The 23127-nt window shown below is 42.1% G+C and overlaps 3 protein-coding genes across 8 annotated transcripts in view; 1 reads left to right on the forward strand and 2 right to left on the reverse strand.

The window, feature by feature from the left end:
* Nucleotides 1-1032: 1032 nt before the first annotated feature.
* Nucleotides 1033-5451, forward strand: METTL5 (methyltransferase 5, N6-adenosine). 3 transcript variants are annotated; one of them, XM_066189987.1, is made up of 8 exons: nucleotides 1033-1132; nucleotides 1468-1589; nucleotides 2195-2309; nucleotides 2745-2926; nucleotides 3265-3347; nucleotides 3633-3684; nucleotides 4371-4420; nucleotides 5326-5451. In XM_066189987.1, the coding sequence occupies exons 2-8, from the start codon at nucleotides 1481-1483 to the stop codon at nucleotides 5377-5379; spliced, it is 645 nt and encodes a 214-aa protein (XP_066046084.1). In that variant the 5' UTR covers nucleotides 1033-1132; nucleotides 1468-1480; the 3' UTR covers nucleotides 5380-5451. The 3 variants fall into 3 exon arrangements, with proteins under 3 accessions (XP_066046084.1, XP_066046086.1, XP_066046085.1); XM_066189989.1 differs by lacking the exons at nucleotides 1033-1132; nucleotides 1468-1589 and adding an exon at nucleotides 1152-1403; XM_066189988.1 differs by lacking the exons at nucleotides 1033-1132; nucleotides 1468-1589 and adding an exon at nucleotides 1152-1396.
* Nucleotides 5093-23127, reverse strand: part of SSB (small RNA binding exonuclease protection factor La) — a 31087-nt gene continuing 13052 nt past the window's right edge. The window contains exons 1-12 of one of the 3 annotated variants that reach the window (XM_066189983.1): nucleotides 17923-17982; nucleotides 10756-10830; nucleotides 9078-9181; nucleotides 8736-8910; nucleotides 8477-8584; nucleotides 8286-8386; nucleotides 7970-8041; nucleotides 7844-7886; nucleotides 7092-7232; nucleotides 6543-6726; nucleotides 6235-6366; nucleotides 5093-5549 (exon numbers count right to left, since the gene is read on the reverse strand). In XM_066189983.1, the coding sequence (XP_066046080.1) occupies nucleotides 5452-5549; nucleotides 6235-6366; nucleotides 6543-6726; nucleotides 7092-7232; nucleotides 7844-7886; nucleotides 7970-8041; nucleotides 8286-8386; nucleotides 8477-8584; nucleotides 8736-8910; nucleotides 9078-9181; nucleotides 10756-10821 (1224 nt within the window). In that variant the 5' untranslated portion in view covers nucleotides 10822-10830; nucleotides 17923-17982 and the 3' untranslated portion in view covers nucleotides 5093-5451. Of the gene's footprint in view, nucleotides 5550-6234; nucleotides 6367-6542; nucleotides 6727-7091; nucleotides 7233-7843; nucleotides 7887-7969; nucleotides 8042-8285; nucleotides 8387-8476; nucleotides 8585-8735; nucleotides 8911-9077; nucleotides 9182-10755; nucleotides 10831-14033; nucleotides 14108-17922; nucleotides 17983-23127 lie in introns of those variants that run through there. The other 2 variants (XM_066189982.1, XM_066189981.1) reach the window with 2 other exon arrangements.
* KLHL23 (kelch like family member 23) lies at nucleotides 14274-20895 on the reverse strand. 2 transcript variants are annotated; one of them, XR_010722133.1, is made up of 4 exons: nucleotides 19632-20895; nucleotides 17923-18075; nucleotides 15322-17419; nucleotides 14274-15231 (listed from the first exon to the last, which is right to left on the reverse strand). XR_010722133.1 is itself a non-coding variant. In XM_066189980.1 (3 exons), exons 1-3 carry the CDS (start codon nucleotides 20842-20844, stop codon nucleotides 17109-17111), a joined length of 1677 nt encoding a protein of 558 aa, XP_066046077.1. In that variant the 5' UTR covers nucleotides 20845-20895; the 3' UTR covers nucleotides 14274-17108. The 2 variants fall into 2 exon arrangements, 1 of the variants encoding a protein (XP_066046077.1); XM_066189980.1 differs by having other exon boundaries at nucleotides 14274-17419.

A 23127-nucleotide genomic window follows, 5' to 3' on the forward strand; every position in this document is an offset into this window, starting at 1 on the left:
CCGCGCCCCCCTCCCGACACCGCCTCTCCCCTCCCCTGACACCACCCTCCTCTTCCTCCGCCCCTGCCCTCCCGCCGCCCTCCCAGCGCGCAGGTGCGTGCCCCGCGCCGCCGCCGCACGAAATGTCGCCGCCCGCCGGCCCGAAACTTCACGCTCGTCCCGGGGTCCCGGCAGCCGCGGGAAGCGTGGAGGGCGCACCGGCCCCGACGGCAGCGGAGCTCGTTTGTTACCGAGCCGTGTCTACAGTGAAGCGGCTGCCGTGAGACGCCCTGCGGCCGCCCGCGTATCCCGGCCACAAGGGTCCCGCCGGGCTCAGGTGGCGGCGGCTTTGAGAACAGGAGCAACGGCGGGGAATGTGGGAGGCGTCTCTGAGGCTTCGGGCCGGCGGTTCTGCGCTCGCTGCCATCAAGCGGCCCCGGTGGGGGTGCAGAGCAGCGCCGGGCTCCGGCAGCAGCATCGCAGCCCGGGCTGTCCGCAGAGCCGCGCCCCGAGGTACCAGCGTGCGCGCTCCCACCAGGAGACAACGCATGTGGGTGCGAGTTATCGTGTTTCACACACCGATCGGCGGTTTCAAACCTCGATAAATAGATTTTCAACTGTGCAATGGAAAACCTTATACGAAAAAAATCTCTTCCTAAACGAGAGTAACGTTGTACCCGACCGCGACGGGCCACAAGGCAGCTGCCTCTCTTCTGCCTTTGCCTGCGTTTCCTGTGGCCGCCCGTCTGCTGGCGGCTTGTGTCGCGGTCCAGGTGAACGTTACTCTTCTCTCAACGACCGCTTTTCCCAGCGCACCGGCAAAATTCCAGTTCCTTGTTCTGTCTCTATAAGGGCACTCAAGAGCGGGACCACAGAGAAAGCCCAGTCTGCTAGGTGTGTCCTCCGGCGCTTTCTCAGGCACCGCGCGGCGGTGACACGTGCGGCCGCAATAAAATATCTCGTGCTTTTAATACAGGACACCAAAGCTCGCACTTGTTAAGGACACACGGAGAAGTTCCCTGGCGTTTCATTCCCGCGGGTGCCCATCAGCCCGGGAAGGGGCGGGGCGGTGCGCGCCGGGGGCGGGCGGCGCGTCGGAAGTGCGCGGCGGCGCTGGGAGCGGCCCGGCCCGGCCCGGCCCGGCCGAGCTGCGGTGAGTGGGCGCGGTGTCGAGCGAGGGCCGGCCGAGCGGGGACCGTGCCGGGGGTGGCGGCCGCTGGGGCTCGGTTCCTGCCCCGCTTAGGGCTGGGCGGTGGAAGCGGGACCCGGGGCCTGAAGTCCGGGAGCCGGGGAGGAGAGGCGCTCCCGCCGCCCGGGTCCGCGCTCCTTCCCCGCCATCGGTGGCCGCCAGATGCGTCCCGGGAAACGGCAGCGTGAAAACACCCGGGAGATGCTGAGGAGTACCAGGGGATTTTAAGTATGAAGTAATTTAAGATTACATGTAGTTTATTTATATTGTTGTAACTGATTACACATTATTTTCTTTAGTGTAACCAAAACCATGAAGAAATTAAAGCTTAAAGAACTGGAAAGCTGTCTTCAACAAGTTGATACTTTTGAAAATCCAAAACTGCTCCTTGAACAGTATCCAACAAGACCTCATATTGCAGGTAGAGGTGACCCACACCAGTGTTCTCTTCTACTAGTTCATCAGCACTTTTAATTCAAAAAGTTTTTTCTACTGCATTGCCTCCTTTGAAGGCATTGCACTAAAAGTAGTTAAGAAAGTATATTGAACAGGAATGTGTGTAGTAGTATTCTGGTAATGTCCAATCCAAAAAATCAAATAATATAATGTTGTGATAGAAGCAATCTTAATCTGTAACTGTAGAAGCTGAAATGGAGTTATGTCACGACCCACAAAACCAGTAAATGTATATATACGGACACTCATCTATACGTTAATTATACTATTTTTCATATTTTATATCCTTCTATTGTTTTTTCCTCAAAAAGTTCGGAGCATACTTTTTCCACAAGCAATACTCAAGAGCTCTATCTCCCCAGCAAAGATCCACAGTTTGTAACTTGTCAAAATGTTTTCGACTCTTCACATATAAGTGAAAAAGAATTATAGGCAGTGAGAACATCAGTTCAACTAAAGGGATTTTCTAATGTAAAATAAAGAGTTTTCTGAAGGCAGAAACAGCTTTTCTTGATTAATCATGCACATATTTGGTATGACTGACATGTTTTGTTTGTTTTTCCCCCCCAGCATGTATGCTTTATACAATTCACAATACTTTCGATGATATTGAGAACAAAATAATTGCAGATTTAGGATGTGGTTGTGGCATGCTCAGCATTGGAAGTGCAATGTTAGGAGCAGGGTAAGTATTTAATATTAAGTTCTGCTTATATTTTTTTCTGGCATAGAAGAGTAGGAAGTAAGATTAAAACATAGCAATACTGAACTAAAGCATTTCAGGTTTATAATCTGGTGCAGAATCAGGCTATTTACCAAGTTTTGACTGTCAGTAACCATTCATGCTGTGACAGTGATGGACAGCTGTCATGAATTTTGATGTCATTTGCTTTCCCCGTAAGTACTGAATGAACACACGAAACTTCTTTAACAAAATTTAGATTTATACTTGAGAGAGGGCAACAGAAGTACTTGAATTTTTATCAGCATTGAATTTATAGTGTGTGCTTGTTACATTTCCTAGACAAAACAAGTTGTGTACACAGATCCCTTACTGTAGAATTTAAACCCCATTTTAGTTTGTAGTAGACTAATTCGTGACACTTTTCTTTTTTAATAGATTCTGTGTGGGGCTTGACATAGATGCAGATGCACTGGAAATATTTAATAGCAATATTGAAGACTTTGAACTCACGAATGTCAACATGGTTCAGTGTGACATCTGTTCTTTATCTGACAGCATGTCAGATACTTTTGACACAGTTATTATGAACCCTCCATTTGGCACCAAGCATAACAAAGGTTGGTAATTGTGAAACTCAGTTAGAAATTACTACAAACAGAACAACAAGGGAAATGCTTTCAATGAAATTCTTCCTTTATTAGTTACATATTCTAATTACTTAGTGTTTTCTTGATCTCAATTCAGCTTCCTAAGATTAACAACTTCAACATTGTAACTAACAGGGGTTTCATATCCCTGTAATTTTTATTAAAAACAATTGAGTATGTTTTAGAAATACTTTCTGTACCTTCATGTATTCAGTGCTGTTTCTCAAGTAGCTGTTTTTCCGGAAAAAAAACTAAGCAGATCTTTGAGCTTCCATTTAACAATTCTAATAATTTCATCATTCTTTTAGGAATTGATATGATTTTTCTGAAAACTGCTCTACAAATGGCAAAAACAGCTGTGTATTCCCTTCACAAAACTTCAACACGGCAGGTAAGTTCTTCATTTTAGTAGGGCAAGATCTAACCAGCCAACAAAACGGTTATATAGGTGTCCGTAGCTTCACTGATCTGCTGACTACTTTGTGGGGTATGTTTGGGGTAAATACTAATTACATGAAATAACTGCAGTCTCACATATATCGAGGTAACTATCTCATCTAATGCTTCAGCCTAAATACCAAAAGCACAGGAGATTTATTAAGTACAGAGGTGTAGATGTTTAAAAATACAAACAGATAATTTTAAATGCTCATTTCTACACTATCTACTATTGTAGCATATTCAAAAGAAAGCAGCAGAATGGGAAGTGAAGATGGAAATCTTAGCAGGTAATTATTTATTTGTTGTTAACAGAAAAACAAACAAACAAACAAAAACCTTTTGTTTTGGGATATTATCTCTAACATTACCAACCAGTCATAGCAGCCTGAGATAAATTTGAAGTGTGATTTAACACAGAAATGACACAGGTCTTTCTCTTTTTAGCAGACTTTTTAAATTTTTTTTTTAAATTTTTTGCTACCTGGCTAGAATACAAACTGACACTTAATAAAGCTCTAAGGAATACATATTCTGTGCAGAATTAGGTTTGTTCCTGGACTAGATTTTACCTTCAAGCAGAAGCTACCTCTATTCCTGCTTTGAAGGGAGTGTTGCTGAAAAAGAAAAGCAAAGCACAGGTCAACTCTCACAAACAAAAAAAGGATCTTGTCCTTAGTCACCTAAATATTTTTGACAGTTCAGTATCTTCCCAGTTCTTCAGCACCACTAACCAGATGAGCTTTAGTCATAGAACTTGAGATGCGAAGTTGCAGAACTGCTTGAAACACAACTGCATTTCAGCCATGCACTTACCTGACTGATGTGGACAGCTTCAATGTTTAGTCATCATCTAGTCCAGACATAAAACGGGTATGAGAGGCCACAACAGATGCAGACATGAGAAACATGGCTGTAGGGTTTAAGTGGCTGCTTATCATCCTAGTCTAACACATACTCTTTATACTGTTCACAGAACTTAGATTTGACTTACCAGCCTCATACAAGTTCCATAAGAAGAAATCAGTAAGTATAAAACCTAACTGAGAAAATCCTGAGGTAAAAAAGTTGTCCTTAAATGAAATTTAAGTTTCAGGGCCATATGTACTGGATGACGAACAAGCACAGCATTCAGTCCCATCATTGCTGTTACTACATTTTGTAGCTGAACAGGGAAAAGAATCATAATGCCAGTCAAAGCTATGCAGATTAAAGCCAGCACTGCAGTTAGATGGGATAAAGCTAAGGGTAGCCTCCACAACTCAACTCCTAATAGTTATTTGCTCAGCCCTGTCTGCAGCCTGGGAGTGAATGAAGTGCTGAAGGCTACAGTAACAAGCATGTTACAGCAGGAGCATTATTTCAGAGCCAGCCTGGGGGCAGCAGGAGGAATTCACGCACTTCATCCCACTGTTAAAAGATACAATGAAGACACTGTAGTATGGCAGTAAGCCCACAGCAAGTTCCTGGCTACTAAATGCTGGCCTGGAAGCCATACATCCCATCCCTTACCATAAGGGAAGTAGAGAGGAGACTGAGCAATACTTGAAGACTGTTAGGTATCATAAGCAGAAAGAACAGCAATTTAATTAGCAAGTGACTATGGTTTTGGTGATTGAACTTATATTTAAGTCTGTCCTTATCTTTGCTACTTCACAGTTAAAACATTATACTGTATTAACCAGGCTTCAGTAGAAAGCAGTTTTAAGTTCTGAGTTTATTGCCAGCTGCTATTAAACATAACCACAAGATTACAAAGTCCAAAACCTTTTACATTTGAATGAGATGCCAGAAAAATTGAGAAGATCTGACAGTATAAACAAAACTATAAATAGAAAAGTTTTCCAGGATTTTATGTTAACAGTAAGCATGCTTCTTAAAAAAAAAAAAAAGCTGTAACCCAATAAAATGAAGCTTTTGTCTAATTGTAGGTTGACATTGAAGTGGATTTCATTAGATTTTCTGCCAAAAAAGTCCTGAACTGAAGCATGTTTTTAAAACCTATTGAAAATGGAACAATAAAACCACTAATTTTTTAAAATTCTTTTATTTGAGTATTACTGATTGCCATCTCCATTTTCTGTTTTCAGTTGTTTTGGTGCAGGCTCTTCCTTTTCTGTTTCCTCTAGTGGTCTCTTCTTGGGACTTGCTGGTTCTGCAAGATTGAATGTGTAGTCATTTAGGGGAAAGGAAAGCTTTGCCTGAAATCTTCAGAAAAAACCCACACTCTTCCCACCATGTAAGTTTGAGTTCCAGTTATGTACAGCCACAGCTACAGTAGTGGGTTTGCTTATTACTGTGCCTAAAGCTTTTAGATGTTCCAAAACACCCCATTTGAAGAGCTTTACCCCTGTTTAACTCCACAGCAGGAGGGCAAGTAAGAAAATGAAGGAGAAGAATCTACCAGCAGTAGGGTTCACTGGGCTTTAGTTAAACAGGTGCTATATCTAATGAACTTAAGCTGAACTCTTCCTCTGCTCCAAGGTAAATACTGACAGGCTGAACTATTAAATCTTCTCATATCCTTAAGGAGAAAAAAAAGCCATTCAAGAGACTGAGTCTGTACAGGTGTGTAATGCTGCTGACAACCACCATCTTTCAATGCATGTCTGAAACAGCCATGCAGTATAGCCTTTATCTACCTAGTAATTATCTTAATATGCTTTTTGGACAGTTATGGAAGGAATCGAGCACAAGACTCTTAAGGCAGATACTGTCAGCAGGGCAGAAATGTTACAGAGCAGAGCTAAATCTGAAACACTTGTAAGAAACGTGAGTACATGGATCTACTTTCTGTAAAAGTACTGAATGAGCTGCATCAAGTGCACAGCATGACATACCTGTTTTAGTATCATTTTCGCCATCTTCTTCGTCATTCTCAAACTTTATTTTCTTGCCCTGAAACTGTATTTTTCCTTTTTGTGCACCCTGAGGTATCTTTCCCCCTCTTCCTTTTCCTTTAATTTTGCGCCCTGTGGAGATACAAGATCAGGAACTTTGTATCATCTGTCTTTTTTTAATTGGCCAGCTGCAGAGACTGCTTTACAGTTAAGATCAGTATGTAGCACATATTCACTACTTAAGAGTGAATTTCATACACCAATTCTAGGACATTATAAAGGCTTAAATTAATAAGACAAGGGAGAACCTTTTGTTTTCTGTTTCAGCAATTCCTGCTGATCTTCCAGGATTTTTTTCAGAGCTTCTTTCTCTGCATCTCCTTCTAGCACTTCCCATGAAACATCCTTGTTCCGGAGCTGCAAGTTTCCATTGTGTGCTGCTTTGGCTTTTTCCAGAGCTTCTTTGGCAATATCCTTAAATAGGATAATTCCCTTTAAAAGAAGAGTGGCACTTGCATTTTAATCTAATCAAAAACATTCAGCTAGAACGATGAACAATATATCCTGTTAAGTGCCTCAGCCAATTCATTACTCTTGTATGATTGTAAAAGATGTCTAGACTGAAGCAAAGCCCTCAGGCTGTGCTAATGAACATTCTCAGTTTTGACCTTATCAGCTAACAAGGCTGGAACCTTATCTGTTCTTTTTAAAGAAGTTAAAGGAATAATTTAATTCTTTAAATATTCTGCAATTTCACAAGACAATAACTTGCTCGTTAACATAAAAGAACAAACATTCAATCATTCATTTTCTAACTTCAATACAGAGATCTTAAGTCCTTGTCTAAGATTACTGACCTCCTTCGCACCTCGAACAAAGTGTATCCACTTGATTTCTCCGTGACCAGAAAAGACATCATGGAGGTCTTCTCTGCACGTTTGGTCATCCAGATCACCAGAAAACTTCAAAAGACATCCTGTCTTTTCTTCTAGAGACTTCTAAATTAAATTAAAAATCCCCACATTATCATTGAAGAGTCAAGTTTGACTATTCATATTCCCCCTCAATGCTATTAAAGGATAAATAGCGATAAATAGGCAGTTACAGTAATTCAAGCATTTTTCCTACATAACCTAGTTCTGCTGATGTCCAAGTCTTGTACAGTGCATCCCTTCTCCTTTTTTTGAATTTTCTATGCTTACTGTGATATACTTAAATGCAACATAGGACTCCTTCCCCATAGGACTCCTTTCCCACTCCTTAAATTTTACAAAACACCTTTCTGAAGGCCGATAAATTGAAAATTTATATAATACCGACGAAATCCTCAATTGATCCTTTAAATACCATAGAAGAACAATCATCTCAACAGTGCTTTCAGGATCACTCTGAACAGGCAAACATGCCTAATAGTGTAAATTGAGGACATGAGCCTTTAAACAAAATTGTCTATTGAAAATAAGATTAAAACACCAGGACAAAACAGTCTTACTGTAAGTTTGTTGGAACAGCTGAAGTGACTTTCTAGCAAGTGCTCTATATTACAGCATTTTAAACAGAATATCCCATGTTAGCTTTATAAAATGTAGGTGACTGAAGAAACCCATACCATTTCAGCATCTGCTGCTTGTTTCTGCTTTTCTTCTTTTTCCCTGCAAGAAAGTTAAATTAGTTATGAGTCCGTTCAAGCGTGGTCAGGCAAGCAAAGCACACACTTTGATTGACAATGACTCACTGTTTAGCTCTTGCTTTTGCTTCTACTTTGTTCTGTTTCCTTTCTTCATTCTTTTTTGTACAATACTCCTCCCTTCAAGAGATTATAAGTTAATTTAAAATATTCTGTTATAATTAGTTTGTAAGACAGCAGTAGACATGAAACAGGTGAAATTATTTTTCCAAGCTGAGATGCTAAGTCTCCAAAAGGTGCATCTATCAATGCCTGTACAAGAGCATGAAAAACCCACTTCTCTGGCCAAGCCAGGTTCTTGTGTAAAGCCACCCCTGACCACTGTTAGTTCATACATGAGTTAGATACATGGACGTGGACTTACTTGAAAAGTACTATCAGCTCTGTGTCTTTGTACTTCTGATTTGGTATCTCGGTGAACTTCTTAGCAGATTCAACACTATCAAAAACTGCAAATATTGAGCCCTGTTAAATAATAAGAGAGATTGTTAGAGTAATTGAACAGAATGTTGTCCAGGAGGGATCCCTGCCCCAAGTCTAAATGCTCATCATCACCTTAAACGTTCTCTGCAATGTTCTCCTCATTTGAATATTTTCAACTGGACCTTTATCCTCAAGCCATTCTTTGATATCATCAAGAGTAGCATCTAGTGGAAAGCCTTTCTGCAAGATAGCAATGAGCTTCAATTATATGCCACAAAGTGACTCGTAAAAATTACAGCCTCTATACTACGAGTTAATTCAAGCTTTACTCTTTGATGGTTATCAGTTTAAGTCATGCAGGACAGCACAAAGTAAAGCAAAATTTACTTACCACATAAACAGATCTGTTTTTAATTGCAGCCTTATACTGGTCATTTAATTCAGGAAGGGGTTTATTTGGAGATCTTCTGATTTTAGTTTTGTCTTCATTTATTTCCATTAAACCAGTCTTGGATTTTCTTAGTGCTTCTACAATAACACCAAAATCTTTTGAAAGGCGACTTAGCCTATTGAGTAAGCAGAGAGAGATTATTACAAATACAGAGGCAAAACTGGAGTCAGATGTTAAAAAAGCAATGGGAATTGTAAATGCACATCAGGAACACGTGGCCCCAAATAGAGATAGGTAGCTGAAAGTTATTCTTTTATCTACATTAGGTGTACTTTGCTTTACCTGTTGAATTTGATCATTACTTCTAAAGGTACCCAGCCATCATCTAGTTTGATCTGTTCCTTTAGAAACTTGTCTCTTGGTAGATTGTGATTGCCAAAATAGTACTGCAAAAAGGAAGGGGGAAGGGGGGGAAGGGGAGGAAAGAGAGATGTGTCTTTGAATTTTCAGTCTTAAAAGCTGTGTTTTCATCTAACAGCTTACTGCAGTAGATTGAGACATACCAAAATCCATTAATCTGAACAATTGGGAGTTCTGAAATTATTACTTCCTGCTTTAATCTGATACTTTGCCAAAAGTTAGGTGCAATATATAAGTTGTAAAAACAAAGCCACTAGAAACAAACCCCACAAAGACCCAAACAAACCAACCCCACACTGAAACAGTGCTTCATCCAATGGAATTAATGAGGCGAAGATAGATTGCAATTTTGTTTAGGAAAGGAGCAAAGCTTATTCTGTTAACATGATAAGCATTAATCACCCTGATCACACTCTGCAGAGTCAAAAGTCAATTTTGTCACCAGCAGATTCAGGTTGTACTCCTTAAATAAGGAGTACACGCAAGAATATTGTATTTGCACACTGAAAAATGATACACATAGACTGGAATTTCTAGACCTCATTCAAGAAAACACCGTAAGATAAAGAAATCATTATTTTATATTTTATTTTTAATTTTATTTAATTATTTTGTTCTTACTTTGATTTTGTCTGGCATGGGAACACCATTCAGTTCAAGACAGACAGGTTAATCAGATTCTTTCCCTGACCAGCAGTCATCTAGCAAAGGTCAAATACTTGAAACCATAAGGTAAGTTAGAATATTTGCACCAGTATCATGGTGCTTTGAAAAGTCAGTGCAAGTTTTACAACACTACCTCTTCCTCTAGTACATCTCTAATTCACAATACCAAAAGTCTACTTTTGTCAACTATATATAACAAACAAAATATAGAGGCCGAGGAATCTCCACATTTTGTTAGTTATATATAAATAATGGCTCCATATGGTCATGGGAATTCAAGTGCAGCTACATTTTTGTCCTTCAGGAAAGCAGTTTTGGGCTTTTTAAAGCCCAGAAAGTTAAAAAGTTAAAAGTTAAACCAGTGGGTTCAGGTTTGTTTTTTTTTTAAGGTAACCCTCCAAGCCTCTAGAGAGAAAAAGAGTTAATCCAAAGTAGGCATGTAAGTTTAGCTGTAATTTGTAGCAATAAATTACAAAGCAGTAAATCATAATATATGCAATGCGTTAGTATTTTGACCAGCAGAAATTCCCAAGGAGGATTTTTTTTCCCCCACAAAAGTTAAGGCACATAGAATTAAAATGCACTCCACTCCTATCTGCATAGGTAGAATAACCTAGCAAATGTGGTAGTAAATTGCCTAATGATTGTCTAATGATTCACTTACTATAGCACCTAAAATGCTAGCAAATTAAACCTTTTCTGTTTTGAAATGGTGTTCTTACAAGAAACTCTAGACAAGTATAGCTTCCAACTTAAACTACAATTATGACTACCCTCAATTATTTTTAAATACCTGTTAGACTTCTGACATTTTTAAAGAGTTGAAGATTTGAGTCTAACTCCCAATAAAGTTAACTTCCAGTTAGCCAAGCCCCTGCCATTGAATGCCCCCAAAACACCTCAGTCCACATCCCAAACTATAAACTGAACTTACCTCGATTTGCTGACAGATTTTGCTTTCCAAGATAGACATGTTTTCACCATTTCCATTTTCAGCCATTTTCACCAGCTGTTTTGAAGAGAATACAGAGCAAAAGCACTAAGTTTTGAATGGTACTTTCTACAGACTGACATTCATGTAGCATTGCACTTCACTGCAGCCTCATCTAAATAAGGTAACAACCAAGTTCATTAGCCATACATTTATGCCTGTGAAGCAACTATTAACGTGACTGCAGAACTCCAAGAGGAAACTATGAAACAACTGGGAAAAAAACACCTCACTTTGGTAGTTAAGGGCAGCATTTGGCATTCAGCAGTCAAGAGAAAATTTTTAAAATTCTGGCACTTCCCAGCCTTATTTGTTATTTATCTTTTCCTAGGCACAGATCCTCAGTTTAGAACAACAACAAAACTGAGCGCCAACAACATTTCTTTTTTAAGTCAAATCCAACCTCTCATCACTAGGCAAAACACTCAATAATAAAATGTTCAACTCCTACCTACATAGGTATAATGAGAAACGTTTCTGAAGTTCCTGTCTCCTGTTTAATCCTTGGAAAGTTCACAGAACTTATTGGAGGATGGAATGAAAATATCTGCATTTTCTGACACATCCTAAAGATGTCTCCTCCTCTCCTTTACAAATGTGTCTTCACTGCAGTTCTGCTTGAACAGTGAATCAAGTATCTTTGATAACAAAAGACATTTTAACTTGGAAGTAACTACATTTAACTGCCAGCAAGCGTATAATCCAGGTACATCAGATGCTGTCACAAAGAAAGCAGCTACTGGCAAGAAAATTACCTGGGATCAAACATTTTCTATCTAGTTGCTCTTAAGATGAGGATAGAATGTTGAGGATAGAGTTGGAAGAATAATCCTTGAGAAAAAAAAATGTAGTTTTATGAAGCTGTCAGAAATTAGTTGGAGTTCAATGTTGAACTCTGAAGCAGAGATTTTTTCCTTCTCCCTTTGAGCACCACCACACTTGTTAAATCTAGCTACAGAAGATAAAGTGGTTTCTTGGTGGGAAAACCCCAGTTCATAGATCTGTGATCACAAAGGCTGCTGGCAAAGACAGATTTGCACTCATGTCTTGCATGGTTTATTGGGAAATTTAACCATACACCTTCTGCTCTTCTGCTGCTTGCAGGGCAGTGACATCTTTCAGAGCATCAAGGTGACTGACTGGCAACACAGAAGCAGGGAAAACTCCCCTGAGGTGCCCTTGTTACAGGAAATTACATTCTTCAACAGAATGCCTATCTTCAGCCCCATGTTCTTATTTTAGTAGTTTAATTCCCCAATAACTGTTCAGATTAATGCAGTCTGCAGTCTTCCCATTTCCTCTTCCTGATCTCAAGGCCAATCCTTGGAACTTACTTGTAATTCTTCAGCACTTAACAGCCTTGGAAGGTGCTGTGCTTGCACCTGTACACAACTTTGTAACACTCTTTAAAGCATGATTTCAGTGTTAGTTGCAAGCTCTGCTGAGTGTGGTCCGTTTATCTAAAAAGTACTTTATAAAACCCAGGCCACAGCACCCAAGGTAAGAGTTGCAGTTACTTCAGAGATGTCCCACATGAGCCACCCTGACTACAGGAGCCTGACACTTCACCTCCATTCAGGTGCTGGAACTGTCTTAACACCCTACTGTGAGAGAAATCAGTGTTCTATTTTACATTATACCAAATTTGATCTAATTTAATGGCAACATATAGAGCAGTCTCTGACTGCTGTCCCAGTGTGCCTCAGCCCGGGTACCAAAATACTCAAAACCAAAAACTCCACTTCCACGTAAGGCTCAGCTTCACTGTTAAGAAAAGAAAAAAACAAAGTCTACTTCCCTAGCAGTGTTTTCAAGGTTAACACCAAAAAGCATGATCTGACACAAGACTTAGGACATGTCCTTTAGAGTAAGTCTTACACACGGAAAAGTTTTTCTAAAAAGCATCCTTTCAGCTGCAAGTAACAAGTTGTAGGCACAACTAAGAAAGACTCAAGCTTGCCATGCCTGGAATTCAGTTCAGCGATTGAGCTCTAACCTATTTAGAACAACAAAAGCAGCCTTCTGATTTAAGAGAAATTCTGGCCTTGTCTGCACATGCTCACTTCAGACTCTTTAGCTCAGTCATTTTGGCACTAGGCAACTTCCAGATCAATAGTTTTCAGTTGCTGTGCAGCAGTGAAGACTGATAAAAAGCACCAATGAACAGTAATCACAGTCTGAACTGCATGCAAAATCCTACAAAAGGTTTCATTTTACGGGCTTTCTTAACAAACTACACTGACTTGTTCTTTCCATGTGCCAAAAGTCCATTTCAGTACCACACAAAACATAAAGAAAACAGGTTAAAATAAAGCAAGTAGTCATTAGGCTCAAATTATAAAAAATTACAGTCAAGCCCCTTAACTAGAACAATCAGATCCACACTGTATTAGCTAGATCATTCCAATCTCAAGTAGATTTTCCTCCTACCAGCCATTTAGTTTCAAGCTCTGGATAGAGTTTAGTTGCAGGCTGATTCTACCATTACTGTAACAGAGTGAAAAGCTTTTTTTTAAATAAGAAAGCTTTCCCGATAAAGTAACGTGGAACTGTTATTCATATTATGCCTTCTTCAGGAACCCCTGCATAAGAGGTCTGAGCCTGGTTTTTATTTAAGAGTAAGGGTTAGCTACAACCACACATTTTCACAGATGTTACCTTTAACAGATGTTTTTTGAGTAGAATAACAAAAATCAGTAGAATCAGTGCAACGTAAGAAAATCTTACAAAAATATTTTTAAGTAACCGAACTGTCGGCCCCTTAACTGTGCTAAGAGACCATCAGTTTGCTGCTGACACTTTTACCCGCCTGCAGCGGCACCATACCCCTCTTCAGACAGCCCCTGGCGCCGTGGCGCAGCCTCGCCCAGCGGACGCTCTGCCCGGCAGCAGCGGGAGCGCTGCCCGAGGGCCGGCCCGGGGCCCCGCGGCGGAGCGGTGCCGCCGGCTCCGCCGGCTCCGCGGCGCGCACCGAGCGCCGCGGGAAGCGCCGCCGGCGGGCAGTGCCGGCGGCGGCACGGCCGGGCCCGCTCCGCGCCTCCGCCGGGGCAGACGCCGCACGTGCTCCCCTGCTCCGGGAACCGTCCCCGCCTCCCTCCCGGCCCGGCCGCCGCGCCCCGCCGCCGGCCCCGTCCCGGCGCTCCTCGGCAGGGCCGGGCCCGGCGGGGCACGGCCGAGCGGCGGCGCCGCCCGGGAGCGGCCGGGAGCGGCCCCACACGAACCTGCGCGCCCGGGCCCCGCTCCGCCGCCCCAGAGACCGCCAGTCGGCGCCGCGCGGCCCAGCAGCCCCCGCGGCCCGGGTGCCACTTCCGGGGCGGGGCCCCAGCGCGGCCCCGCCCCCAGCGCCGGCGGCGCGCGCTGCCGCGAGGGCCGTCCGCGCGGGGGCTCTGGGCGCGCTCCGTGGTCACGGCTTCTGCCTGCTGAGCTGACAAAGCAGCAACTTGAGTTTGTACCGTGGCGGTTTATTTATTATTTATACGTTTATTAAGTATTGCAAACATTCACTTGAACAGTACAGATGTACTGTGGGCATCTATAGCGCTACAAACACGGGAATTGCACAAGTGAAAATTTTAAGAAATATTGACTTCACAATTGATTTGACTTCCACATGACCTAATTTCCTAGTTTACAAGTGAAACAGTAAAACAGTGTCTACCATAATACAATAACACAATAATTCTGTGTTTACATTCAACTGTTTTAAAAAAACATTTTACAGATGGCTAAGAGATTCCCTGCTCTGAGCTTCCCACCTCTCTTAGGCTGCTGACCAGAGGTCAGAATCCTATTCCTCCTGCTGAGTTCATTTTCCTACCTGTGCCAAGACCTGACTGCAACACACCTTGGGATGCACTGCATGAGTTAATTTAAAAGGGCATTGTAGGTTATTGGGAAAAATAGCACCAGTTGAAATTTAACCATGAGTCTGAACTTACTCTTCTCTCCATTTATTTTAATACACTGCAAAATCTCTGAGAAATGAGGATTTAACTGAAGTCCTAAGCAGTAATTTCTTTGACTTTTGCTTATACCAGACCAACAAACTCTCTCCTGACAGGGGAGAGCTAATGGTTTTTCCCACATTGCACTGAGGCCAAAAAGCAGCATTTGCTTGCCTGCAGGTTGCCCAGGGGCACAGATTTCAGCTTCCAGTGCCTGTGCTCCAGCCCTGGAACAGCACTGTCTTTCACCATCATCTAGCACCTTGTTTCAACATCACCAGCATCAAGCAGTTGACAAGTGGATGCTGAGGGGTTTGGTTTTGTTAGTCCTCACCTTCTTCTTAGATCCTTCCACCAACTCATGACTGTTGGTGACAGGATAAAGGCCAGAATGAACCTCAAGGCCAGCCACAAGCAGCTCTTGTATGCTTGTGTTTTTCAAGAAACGTGATGCTTCACGGGTACATAGTTTGCACTGAAAAATTATATAAACACATTGAGTTCATTGTGGTTTCATTCAATACAAAGATCACCTTCATGTGATGTCCTTTGAATCCCTACCCACCCTTGAGCAATTCTCAGCTGTGGAGATTTCCAGGAGAAACAAATTCACTTTATCTCTTTGGCCCACTCGCTTGGCCCACGCATTTCAAACAGCCTCGGAGTTCAATCCTCCACACCTCTTTAGAGTTTGGAGTCTTTAAACAAATTACATCAGATCCTTAAATAGATCTCAGTGGGATGGGTAACAAAACAAAACACGGAACACACACACACAAGCTTCTGACATAGTGAGGCAACATACGAAAATATCAAAAAAAGAACTGTACATATACACCACAGAACTTCACATCAAAGCCAGAGTTGAGTGCCACCTGCTACCAGCAGTCAAATGCAAGTCAGAAATAGCATTAAAATGTGAAAGAAAAAAAAAAGCTGAAAATGCTTCTGATCAAGCAAAATAAATATTATAAACTCAGAGGTTACTGCTTGGAAAAGTCCTTTCTTTGTATCTGAGAAATCCAATAAAACCAAAATTTCATTTTAGGTGGCAGTGCTGGTGTGGGAAGTTCCCACCACACCCTATGGCAGCCCTGTGTTGTCCCTGCCTCTCACACCGGGCAGGGTGAGAGTCTAACAGCTGTTTCTTCAGTCATTTTATAAACTGAATTGGGGGATCAGTGTTAAAAGAGCCTTCTCTGTCCCCCAAAGCATTTCTTCATTTGGATCACCGCTGTCAGGCCACTCAGAAGGTGATCTGTTTGTCTCTAAATCACTTTACAAAAATCCACTTTCTACACAGAATTTGAAGACCTCATATTAAATTTTGAGATAAATAATAAAGAAATCAATCCTATAGACAATTTTTTTTTTTTTTGTGCATAACATACTTTGACAAGTTTCTTTAGTTGCTACCTTTGCTCAAGTCACAGTTTAGCAAAGATCAAATGGTATCAAACAAAATAGAGAAGTTTGAATCTCAGGCGGATGTTAATTTTCCAGTCTCTCTCATTTCCTCCTTCTATTCCACGCAGGCACACATCTTGACTTGATATTAAAAGAGAGTTAACACATAAAGGCTTTTCTCTGAACACACCTGCCCCCCCAAAAACACCCAAACTACAAATACCTGTGCATCAGCCAAAGATCCCATTGCAAAGCCTTGCAGAGTCTTTTTTCATTTCTCATTAGCAATGTCGATGAGAATGTGAGAATGGCAAAGAGAAATGCCCTTTTACTTCTCCTTCTGGAAAACTAGTGCATGCTTTTGGCCTGTGCTCTGGGGCTACTACCAATGTTTCTTCCCTCATTCCTAACCTAAGCTCTTCTTTGGTCTGGCACTTGAAGGTAGAGTTGGAGGCATCCTGTAAATTTCTGAATCTGATAACCTAGTTATCCAAGTGATATTGCTCTGTATAAATCATACACTTAGCTTGTGTCAATGATCCATTTCTACAGCTACCTTCAGAATACAAAGATTTCATCTTAAGGCCAGTAGTCCTTAGAACTGTAATTTGTTTGGCTTTTCTCATCCAAGCACCAAGTCACAGTTCATCCAGTGATTAACAAAAACAAATCCATTTTTCACAGTAGTTCCTATGTTGCTGTACAAAGTATTGTAAAAGAATAATTTGAGAACTGCCCTGACAAAGAATGATTGGACTGAAAAATATATGGAAATCTTATTACCACATTTATGTTTCTGAGTCATTTAAAATGAGAACAAATTATATCTAGTTGTTAACAATGTACACTAAGAGATTGTATTAGACAACCCCTCATGAGGCAATCAGTACTGTTATGAATACTGCATCTGCTGTTTTCTGTAACAGCAAGATGAAAACTGAATGCTTACACATTATACACGCAGACACAGCCATGTGACCGCATGGCACTGGGAAGATTGCCTACTGCTTCCCATTTATTCAGTTCAGGGTCGTATTTCTCAATGCTCTGCAGGTATGTTCCTTTTGAATAGGAATATCCTCCTGTTACATAGATGCATCCATTCATAACCACCGTGCCACACTCCATCCTTCTCTCCATCATGTGAGCCATCTGCTTCCACTCATTTTGCTCTGGGTCATAGCAGTCAGTGATTGTGGTCTGTCCACCCACAAAATAGATCTTGTTTTGTAATGTAATGGAACACAATCCGTATTCTTCAGAAAGAAAGGAATACAGCACAACTCAGCATGATAACATGAACTTAAACTGCAAGTACATGACAAACATTGGGCACCACTGAGGGCAGCTGAATTTGACGTTAGGCGACACCTCAGGATTTTCTGCTATGCTACAGCACCAGTACTCAGCAAAAATTGCTTTAAAAACTTACTGTTACCAGATGTAGAACATAGAGAAAACCCTTTTAAAATTAATACAAGTAATTTTTGTCAAATGTCAATGAATAGCTAGATTTCACAGAAAGTTATATTATTTAATAGAATGTGGACATTCCTTAATTCAGTATTTATATAGTGATTTCTATAGAACAGATGCTTGAAGGTCTTCCTTTCCACTTTCAGAGTTTGGAAACAGCCCTTGCTGCCCTACAAGCATTTCTTTTTTGAATCAGGAATATGCCAAAACTCCCTAACAGGGCTTAAGGACTCCTAGGTACAAGTAATCAAATCAAGCTCTATGTTTGTCACACATTATTTACCTGGATGTGGACTTGTGGTGACTATACTCCACTCATTGCAACCTGAATGGTATCTCTGGATTTTATCATAGGTGCAGCTTCCCCTGTACCCATGGTGACCTCCAGCGACGTAGATTACTTCATGAAGGACACAGGCAGTGGCATTTCCAACTCCTGCTCACAGTGTGAAAGTCAAACAAGCATTCAGACTGCACGTATTAACCATGGTCTCTTCCATCCATAACTCCATTTCAAATGATTTGTTAATATTTTAGTAACATTGTATGCTTGCAAGTATTTAACTTAATGTGAATAAAACAGATTTATCAAGATAGCAGCGTAAGTCAAGAACAACTAAATAAAACTGTAGTAACCATGTAGTATTGCACATAATACAGCCACGCAATAGAAGATAGGATTTTTAGGCAGCAATTAAAATCACATTGTCTCACTGATTTTGGAATAGGCAATTAGTTTCACTGCTTCACTGAGTTGTTAAAAAACACTTAGATGGCAAGAGCAAAGACAGTGGTAGTTGAGATTGTTCAGTGACTCGGGGTATCTTTTCTGATACTTTAAGTCATTCTCATGGTATTACTAATTAAGCTGTTGTATAAATGAGGACTCAAACAGAATGGAGCCATTTTAACTCGATCTCTAGGAGAACAAAATGAAATAAAGCAAAGGGGGGTCTGAACACCTTATGTAGTTTCACACTTATGAAAACTGCAAATCAACTGCATAGAATATGTAACTCATAGGATTAGTGTAGCATTTCTACTTTTGAAGGAAAAAAAAAGAAAATAGTAGCAATGTTTGAGGAAAACATACAAACAATAGAGAAAGTTGTAAAAGCCTGCTTTTTTTCTTTTACATATACATCAAAAAATTCTCTTGTACATAGAAAAATATTATGTTGCATTAACTTACAGTAAATTTTATAACTAATTATAAATATTTGCATTCCTTTATAAAAAATGTATGATAAAATGTATAATTGCAGTATTGTTGTTACTGTTACAAAATAACTACAGAATAGTCTGAGTTGGAAGGGACCCAGCAAGATCATCAAGTCCAACTTTTATGTGAATGGCACATACAGGGATCAAACCCATGACCTTGGCATTATTTAGCACCACGCTCTGACCAACAGAGCTCATCTCAGAGTCAATACCCTTTGGTTAGGCTGTGATTCATGTATTCTTAGTAGATCACTACTTTGGTTGCTAGAAACAGGTATTAGTGCTCTTCATTATCCTCACACTAAAGATGAAATAAAAGATCCTGAACAGATGACACACAGAAATAGGAGGGAACAGCATGCAAGAAGTTTCAAATTATGACACCTTTATAAATGATTGCACGGAAAAATAATACAGTCCCTTTATTGGAGCTTGCTTTTTGATTGTGTACTGAATGGACTCTGATCCTGGGTAGTTTTCTGATTTCTTTCTAATTTGAAGAGAAATTTTACTCATGAAAGAAGGCAAAATTAATCTGAGACTCCCACTTACTTTTCCACCATTGTTCTATGGCACAGCCCAGCACAGCATTTGGATGTGGTCATTTGGCTAGTGAAGACCTGAACCAAAGCCCACTAACATTAACATGAGATTCCCGTGGACATCTCTAAAATTTGGATCAAATCCTACATGTTTCCATGGTACTTAAAAATGGCAAATAGAAAAGAATTGACATTGACGGCAGACACCATAGAGAAGTTTACCTACCTTTGATCATGTTTGCAATGGGAAGCCATTTCTGTATTAATGGATCATAAAACTCAGCTTCTTGGACTGGAGCTCCCTTTCGGTACCCTCCCAATGCATAAATGCAGCCACTCAAGGAAACTGCGCAGTGGTAATACCGTGCATCGAGCATGGGGCAGCCTTCTGTCCACTCATCTCTCTCAGTGTTATATATCCACACGGTGTCAAGAGCTTCAATACTCTCTGTTCTGTAACCTCCTGTCACATATATGTCTGGTCCCAAACTAGTTACCCCATAGCTCTCCCTGGTGTGATCTGGCATCTCTGTTCCTTGGACCCATGCATCGGTTAAAGGATCCCAAACGTGCACTTCTGATAAGGGATGCCAGTAATATCCTCCAATTACATACATGGCTGCTGTGGATCTTCTGGAAACACATTTGGGACTGAGGTTCAGGGCATTATATATGAGTGACCTTATCTTACTGTCATTGAGTCGGCATTTTTTTTGCAGGCTTAAAGCTGACCTCAAATACACGTTATCTAAGTCTACTTTGATGCAGCTCAGCATTTCACAGGTGTCTTCAATTCTTCCTTCCACGTTGTGTGCAACCCACTTAATGACAGCTTCAATGGCTGCCTCTTCTTTCTGAATATTGAGATTCTCCCTGGAGAGAATATAAGAGAGCTTCTCCTTGCCAATGTCCAGAAACTCTTCCTGCTTCCACACGTCTTCAAACTTCCATAACAATATCCTTCTGGACTCTTTCTCCAACTCCGAGCAATTATGATATTCAGCAAAGGAGTGCATCCCAATACAGTTGTCAGTATCTAAATGCCTTACCAGAAACTGCTCACAGGCTTTCTTTACTGACACGAACTGGAGCAGGTCTGCAGCCTGCAGTAGGCTTTGGACATTTCTCTTTGTTATCTGGATCTGGGATGTGTATGCGTAATTCACGAGAGCTTCAAGTACTGCATGGCTGAGCCCGGGAAGGCTGATCTGGTTTTTGGATTTTTCTTTCATATCGGCTGTGAACATGGCTTTAAAATAACTGCTGCAGGCTGCCAGGGCAGCTCTGTGGCAGTGGAAGATGACCCCCGAAGTGCACTGCAGGGTGATGTCGGTGAACAGCCCGTCCAGGTAAAACGCCCGGAACGCCTCCAGGAAGCCGGCGGGGTGCGCGGAGTCCTTGTAGAGGTACGAGTATTCCTCCTGCCCGGCCGCGGCCATCGCCGCGCCCCGCAGCTCCCGCCGCTTTGTCCGCGCAGCCCGGCCGCGCTCCGGCTGCGGACCCGCCCGGCACGGCGCTTAGGGGGGCTCCCAGCCCGCGGCGGCCCGTGACCGTCTTGGGAAGAGCGGCTGCCGGGGGGGGAGCAGCGGGGCCGCAGCGACAGCTCCTATTTTGGTGCCCCGGCCGGCCCCCCCCGCACCCCTCCGCGAGGCCGGCGGGCCCCCGCGCCCAGCCCGGCCCCCGCGCCGCTCGCCTCGGGAAGGTCCGGCCCGAACCGCCGCCGCCGCCGAGCAGGCGCTCCCCAGCCCGGGGCAGGGGTTAAAGGCTGTCTGCGGTGGTGACAGAAGGCCCGGCCGTATTAGGGACAGCAGCAGATGCCTGGGGAGCGTCACCAGCTCGGTGTCACTCAGCCACTCAACAAAGCGAGGGGCCTCGGCCGCCGCTGTCAGCGACCTGAAGCCGCTTCTCGCAGGGGCGCGGCGCGCTCCCAGGGCGCTTGGAGGAGCCATACGGGGAAGAGCAGCGAGCTCCAACGGCTCCCCCATTGCCGGAGAGCAGGAGTGGAAAGGGAACAGCCACAGCTCTCGCCAAACTCCTGAACATGGCAGGGTGCAAAGGACAGGCACAAATTACAAATTATGCCTGCAGATTCCAACTATAAGTAAAATTTTCAGGAAGAAGGCTATATTGGCTTTTAAAACTCCTGAAAATGTGATTCACAATTTAGGAAGTCGTTTTCTGCTAGCAACATATTTTCTTTATTTGAAACACAGCATCCTCTGGGTTCAAGCAGCTGTGGGCTCTCCTTCATCTGCAGCAGGGTTCAGATTCTTTGGATCCAGCAGCCAGGCTCTCCCTCCCCTGACAGGGCTTTGCTAGAATGAAAGAACTGCCAGTAATTTCTCCAACAAAAAGGAGGTGAATATTATTATTAGCTAAGTGCCAGCAATACCCTAAAGGAGAAAATTTGAGAGTTCCACTCCACACAGGTGAAAAAGCATCATCTTTTTCTTTCAATTACTGAAGGTATTTCTGCCACAATGCCCAGCAGAAGTATGAACTAAGGAAATCCAAACAGGAAAACTTGGTCATACCCCTCTACCATCCTTCCTCCCATGCTAATCCTGCACCAGGATACAAACTGGCCCTTGGCCTTTACACAGTAACATGAGACAAAAATAAAATGATCCAACATATGATCCCACAAAACCAAAAATTACCCACACCTACACACATCTATGTCTTCCTTTTTTTCAACCCCTCTTGATGTGTTTTGTAGTGTAACCCAGGAATTACAATAGCCCTGCTGTCTGACATGGGCCTGTCCCTCAGCTACATCACTCCATTTCCTTCTCTAGAAAATTCCCTTGTGCAGCCCTAAGTCTTTACACATCCCCACACCAACAGCTTTGTTTTAGTTACATTTTCCGTTTCATCAGCTTCCTATTGACAAGCAGGAACTTCTTCCAGGTCTTGGCTATGGTACCAGTACACTACTACTCAATACTAAGGCTAATTACTTGCATGGTAGTGGTGTACATAGCACACCTGTTACCATACAGAAAGTTTCCCGCACATATGTGACTTTCATTATGCTTTTTTTTCCGTAACGTTTTTTACCTAAGTCATCTCCCTCCCAGAGAGCAAGTCAGGAGGTCAGCAACACTTCGTACTGAACATGTGTCCCCTTCAAGGAGCTTCTCCCTTTCTTTTAGTTGGCCTACCAGCTTAAACCAGCTTCACTCTTTGGAGACAGTCATCTCCTCTCCATTGTAACCAAATGTGGAAAAATTTGGTAATTGTGGTGCTTCAGAAAAGTCCTCTCTTTTATTAAGGGGAAAAAAAAAACCCAAACAAGACCTTATTAATAGCTTAATGGTCTGCCTACTGGAATTGAAAATTTTCTTCTGTCTCCAACATGCACTTAGCCTGGCAAATGTCATCAGTTGTACCCTCTACTTGAAGTGATTAGAACTAATTGCTAATATTTCAAGTACTCTGCTTAATCTACTCTCAACTCCTGCTGCAGCACTTTAAGCAAAGCCACAGAAAAAAACCTTTTTTGAGCATGAAGAGCAATTTCTCAGCCAATTTCTCACCCTCACAGCAAATTACAAGGTAGGTCCCTTAAGGCTAAAACAACAACAGTTAGTGGAAGAAAAAGCTGAGTAATCATTGATATACTACTTTTTGTTTGTTTTTAAGCCAGCAGTAACTGAGATGTGTGGACAAACTGAAAGTAAGCTATTCCATTACTAAGTTCTGAAAAACACAGAAGAGAC

The sequence above is a fragment of the Chamaea fasciata genome, unplaced genomic scaffold (genome assembly GCF_029207755.1).
Source record: "Chamaea fasciata isolate MVZ Bird 193981 ecotype frontalis unplaced genomic scaffold, bChaFas1.0.hap1 SCAF_8, whole genome shotgun sequence".
Classification (NCBI taxonomy): domain Eukaryota; kingdom Metazoa; phylum Chordata; class Aves; order Passeriformes; family Sylviidae; genus Chamaea; species Chamaea fasciata.